This window comes from Triturus cristatus, chromosome 2_2, assembly GCF_964204655.1.
Source record: "Triturus cristatus chromosome 2_2, aTriCri1.1, whole genome shotgun sequence".
NCBI classification, from domain to species: Eukaryota; Metazoa; Chordata; class Amphibia; order Caudata; family Salamandridae; genus Triturus; species Triturus cristatus.
The window spans coordinates 466,365,951-466,371,950 of NC_140582.1; the positions used below are offsets into that span (position 1 = coordinate 466,365,951).

At 40.8% G+C, this 6,000-nt stretch overlaps 1 protein-coding gene across 2 annotated transcripts in view; it reads left to right on the forward strand.

The window, feature by feature from the left end:
* Window positions 1–5,756, forward strand: part of BBS7 (Bardet-Biedl syndrome 7) — a 368,412-nt gene extending 362,656 nt beyond the window's left edge. For both annotated transcript variants that reach the window (XM_085641566.1, XM_085641567.1), the window contains one exon: window positions 5,066–5,756. In XM_085641566.1, the coding sequence (XP_085497692.1) occupies window positions 5,066–5,199 (134 nt within the window). In that variant the 3' untranslated portion in view covers window positions 5,200–5,756. The remainder of the gene's footprint in view (window positions 1–5,065) is intronic.
* Window positions 5,757–6,000: the final 244 nt, after the last annotated feature.

Consider the following 6,000-nt stretch of genomic DNA (forward strand, 5'->3'; position numbering starts at 1 on the left):
TGCAGGATGCTATTTCACTTGTATAATTACATAGACTATTCCTCATGTAAAGGCTTCTCAAGCCGCACCTGTTTTAGAGCCCCATCACTTTTTTTTTAATCCCACTCAAAGTACTGCCTGGCCGTCTACCCTCCTCAACTGCCCGTTTGATTCCCCCGTCCAGTCCTTTCAACAGTCGTCATCCTGCTTGGTTTTCAGCAGATATCCCACTTCTCCGTTCCTGTGATTGTTGGAGTTGTTTGCGTCTGGTACTTCAGGCGACTGGCTATTAGATATTGAAGGGTAGGCGGGAAGGGTGGTAGATCTCAGCCTTCCCCCCACAGCCGATGTTCCAGCTGGCGATCACAGGAGATCTCCTCGTCTCACAATCTCAGTTTACAGAGGGGAGTGCAGCACCTCCAGGGACTCCATTGCACATCATGTTTCCCTCTTAATGCCCACCTGGCCTGACTGCCGTTATGACTCGTGTGGTCCGGGCCACTCCAGGATGAAGAGGACTCCACATCCCAAATCATCAAAGGCCCGTCCATTTGGCCCACCAGTGAGTCAATATGTCTGTCACATCAGCACAAAGGTTTACAAATTAGAGAGCAGAATCCACCATAGTAAATTTGCCTCCTGAATACGCGTTTTGTCGAACATTCTTCCACACGACTGCACAAACCTTTTGAGATAGGTTAGATATCCCGTCAATATCTGTGCAGTCAGGGGCGGGTCCTCCGCTAAGGCAGAGGAGCATCGCCCCACTGCTCTGCGAGCAGTAGTTAAAGGAAAACTAAAATGATAATAACCAGCGTTATTATCATTTTAGTTTTCAGTTTCTTGGTGTGGGTGGGGCTTGGCTGCCAGGGCAGGGGCCAGGAGGAGGAGTGGTTGCTCCATTCTAAAGTGCACATAACTGTTTGGCCGGCCCTCCTCGGCTGACCATAACAGTCATGCGCACTTTGCATGTTCTGCACCCAGGCTGCATCACAGCGTGGGTGCAGAACATGCCCAGGCCCCCATTCCCTGTCTGAGCGCCGAACCATGGTGCTCAGACCAATCACAACGCTGCTTTGCAGAGTTGTAATTGGCTAGGGTAGTCAGGACCCAGGGTGCTTCCTGGTTCCTGCTTCCCAGGAGTGAGAGGTGGCGAGCAGACTCAGAGGCGGCGGCCGGCCGCGGCCGGCCTAAAGGTGTTTTTTTTAAAAATTATTATTTTAATTTACACCCCCTGCCCCGTCACTCCCGGTAAATAGCGGCCACTACTGTGTGCATCTTTATGCGCCCACGGTAACCACCTAGGATTTTCATTAAAATGTTGAAGAAAGCAAAGAGCCTCTCTTATTTTTATATCCTTAAAGATCAATGAGATAGTGAAGGAGGCATTTAGCAAGACTTCCAAGCATAATTTCACTGAAACATAAGTACTCAAGATACTTTATTTTATGACCATCACACTCTCAGGAGAAGAAATCTTTCGTTGCCTTTCCTGATCCCAAGCCCAAACCATTATTCGTCACCCTTCGGCAGTGCACTACCGGAACAAGATAATACTCTTAACTTAATGTGAGCCAACGTTGCCGCCATATAGCCCATTTTCCACCTGAAAATAAATGCCTTCTGGTTATTGGTGGGGGTATAGGCAGGGCCACTGGAATTATGTGGCTGGCGTGTTTTTCACGTGATTATGGATTTACCACACTTTCCACATATTTTACTATCTAAAGTTTATTTTGCAGGTTCCAGCTAAATTATGCTTTTAGCTCACACATAATAAATATTACTGAAAGAAATGCGCCATCCGTGGCCCAACGCAGTGGCAGAGGTATCGCAAAGGTTAACTAGTCAACTTTCAGTTGTTGGTTGGTGTATTTAGGCAGGGTGCGAATATTTACACCACCTTTGTCATGAAAATGTACTTCATTATTCATGCAAGTTCTAACATGACAAACTCTATCAGTGCGAATAAAATAGTGTACCTTGGGTTCTAATACATAGAGGAAAAATAATGTGTTAGTGAATAACATTTTCAGTGGATTCTGGTGAATGTGTATACTTTGCTTTTCTAAGAAAGCTTTGTATTTTTCCTAGTGTACGGAACCCTTTTTCAGCGTGTATTTATATTTCATGTCACGTGCATAGTACGAACCTATACCACTACAGGGGCCACCAAGTGAACAGTGGGCCCTAGCCCTAAGAAAACTGACCCTTTGGGAGGAAGTAGGACTAACTTCTGAGGGAGAGCTCTTCTCAGGGGACAAAGTCCAATCATTGCAGACACTCATGGATGAATATGGCTTACGTGGAAGACTATTCTTATTTCAGATACGACATACAAGATGCCGAACCAGTAACCAACTCCGCAAAACAAACACTACACACAATAGGGCATGACCCTAAGATTAAAAACATGGATAAAGTGTCACTTTAATACACCTTATACGCAAAAAAACTTTCGTTTACTTTGTTGTAAAGGTGTCTCCTGCGATTTGTTTTTCATAACACTGTGTATTATTTATGTGTAACAAACCAAAAAGCTTTGCCTGAGCCTCCTGTTGTTCGTTTTTTGTCCCCTGTTTTTTGTACTTCATTGGCTAAGTAGGACACAGGCTTAAACCCCCCAAGCTATACGTTATTTCAGGTCCAATCATTGCCGTAATGCAAGACCGTGACACCACCATAGGCACTTCAAAATAAAGGGGCTACTTGGTCCCTTAGGCATAGTAAGAAGGAAGGTGATTGTCCTCCTGGCATAGGGGAGGTGTGTGGCATGGAAACAGTTCTATTTGGTTGCTCTTACTTCTGTTTGAATTCATACTAAAGGATACAAGATGGAAAATATATGTAATTGCAACTAAAACGTTAAAACAATCTTTTAATATCATTACTTGACCAGAACAATCCTAAAGATAAACAAAAAATGGTCCGGATGTAATGTATAAAAATGTGATCGGCAAAATTCAGTATCGAAGTCACTGTATTGAAATGTCTATATATAGGAAAATGTTAATGAAAATTATTTGAAAAAATGTGTATAGAGCAAACCAAGCCAAAAGGCAGCAGAACTCTACTAGTTCAAAGATAAACTTTCAGTCACCGATTGATAGGAGAGGTAGCTGGGTTCTGGGGGTAGAAGAGTACTGTTATTGCATTGTGATGTAGACTTCTTTAAAGAGGTGGGTCTTCAGCTCTTTTCTAAACTGGAGAAATGTCAGGTGTTTCTCTTGGTTGTGGGGATGTTGTTCTAGACCCAGCAATGTGTATACCTATTACAAAATGGCGATATAATACTATCACAGAATGTGCTGAATAATGTAACTTTTGCGCATAATTTAGCCTAGCCTGTTACATAATGTAGTCTTCCACTTCTACGTGATCCCAGTGGTCCTATGTAGAGGTGACCTGTTCTACAGGTAGTTTTTTGCACAGGTAGTATTTTCTAGAACCATGTTGTCAGTCTACACTTGTTCAGTGCTGCGGTAGTTGGTTGTTGATAAGCAACTGTGAATGCAAAAGCAATTTTCGATTTGCATGGATCATGCCTTTCATAGTGCGATCATAAAACAGTCCCAGACACACTAGGATTTGATAGCTCAGAATTCTTTTGATGTCACTCGGTACCCTTTCTCAGAGTTTTATTTTTGGGTAACTTCAGTGTATATGAATAGTGTCTTCCTGAACTTCACTTCACTTCACCTCCGCTGTTTCCCCTTCATGGTATAATACTGATCATACATGAGTTCACAGTGAACCGCTTCGCTTTGAAAACAAAATGTATTATTCTGCACCTTTACCCACTGAATGTATGAAGTTACAACACATACATTTACAATGCGAGCCTTTACAACGCAGTTTTTACATCGCAACATCCTTCACAACACATTATTTTACATCACATGCCATTACATCGTATTATTTTACATCACATGCCATTACATCGCATTTTCAGAAACAACCTTTAAAACGCATTCCATTACATCGCATCATTCCTTTACAACTCATACCATTACAATGCATACCATTACATCGCATTTAAGGTAAGTGTTGGATAGTGTAGGGGTAAAAATTACTATTCTAACTCCAGTGAGTGCAACAGTATGGTAAGTGTTGGATAGTGTAAGGGTACTATGCGTTGTAATGGTATGCATTGTAATGGCTTGCGATGTAATGCCTGCGTTGTAGTGACATGCGTTGCAATGACATGAGTTGTAGTGACATGCGATGTAATGGCTGCGTTGTAATGCCTGTGTTGTAATGACATGTGATGTAAAGGATGATGCGATGTAATGACTGCTATGTAAAGGTAGTGCTTTGTAATGACTGCGTTGTAAAGGTTGTTTCCCTTACCCACTCCTTTCCTCTGGTTCCTCAGTAACTGGGCTCAATAAATTAGACTTCCAGTTCTTCACAAAGGGCTACTTAAACAGCTCTGCTAGTTAATCCGAGTGTTGTGTAAAGCTGAAATCAGCCATTGTTCCTCCTCCACTGATCAATAACAATCTAGTGTGCAACTAGGCAAAGGGCTTTTTGAATTTGTATAGCTGTGAAGGGTATTTGAAAGTCATCAGGTCTTTCCTGGTTATAGTGTTATCCTAGCATCTGACAGGTATCAATGTGGGTGCACTGATATTTGAGTTACATAGCTTGATCCATAGTTTATTCTACTCTATCTCTGCATCAACATCACATCTATCCCAGCCTCTATAATTGTTTTGTTTCATTTTCCTTCTTTCAAATTACACTGCTTGCTTTTGCTTATCTGTTTTAAATCTGCAATCTTATTGTTGTATACTAGATGTAATGCATAGTTGTTCAAAACCAGAAATCGTTATTTTCAAGCGAAACAAGACATGTAGGATGTTAAGTTTTAAGTGTAAGATTTTAAGCCGTTACTGTAAAGGTAAGTAAAATTGTCATTAGTCTGATATAATTGTGTGTGTGTTTTTTAAAATGTTCCTTACTGTGGTACTATGCAAAATGTACACTGTGTACAGTACAGGCAATGTATGTAAAATGCAAGCTAAAATCTTAAATGTACTTGGTTAAGGGAGACTATATCTAAACGTAATCCTTTTTTTTGCAGGAATGATCACAGATCTTTTTATAGACAAATTTAAATTTAAAGGCGCCAACGTGAAGACCAAAGTTCCTCTTTTGCTCGAGATTTTGGACAGCTATGACCAAAATTCCCTGATTGCTTTCTTTGATGCCACTTAAGGAGTACAGCTGAGATGTCCCACCTACAAAAGAACATTATTTTATGATGATAATATTGCTACATACCATGACAATCATATGCACAATATTTGATATTGTGAACAATTTATATAAATATTTTGAATGTTTTATGTATTTATTGTTTACCGCTGTCTTGGCAGTTTTATAGTTTGGTTATATACATATATTTCCTATGTTAGGATAACGTAATTTCGCCCATCCACTTGAGTATGGAAGGTTGGCTCTATTCTTCAGCACACTCACGCACAGCTTGCTGGGCAATGTCGTCTTAGAATCAGGCTAAAGTAATCAGTACCTTAAAACGCAAGAATTGTTCATCAGCGTTTTTGCTGTGGCTGAGCAGAACACAAACCAGAAAATATTGCAGAGCATAACAGTTTGAAAAAGGAATTAATCCGTTTCTACGTGAAACTTTTTTTATTTTTCAAAAAAAGCAATAGTAAAATTGTGGATCACAGATTTTCTAATTTCGCTATATGCACCTATTTAAAATCATTGCAATGTACAGAAATAAACACTTTACTGCAGATTATGAACTGCTTGGTGGAATATTGTGTTTTTTTCTTTAACAATTTCGGAGACCTTCTCACTGTGCTAGGTTTCTTCATGAAAACACCACAGAATCTGATAAACTCTAGGAGTGGCTGAATTGCTTGCTGTCTCGAGCGAGTGTCTGTCAGCCCCAATATTTGGATCTGGCCAATGTGGGGTTGGGTGTGGTCCTCCGCTATGCAATTACGTTATTTTAGTTACCAACTTAGCTTGGGTAGGGGACAGCCT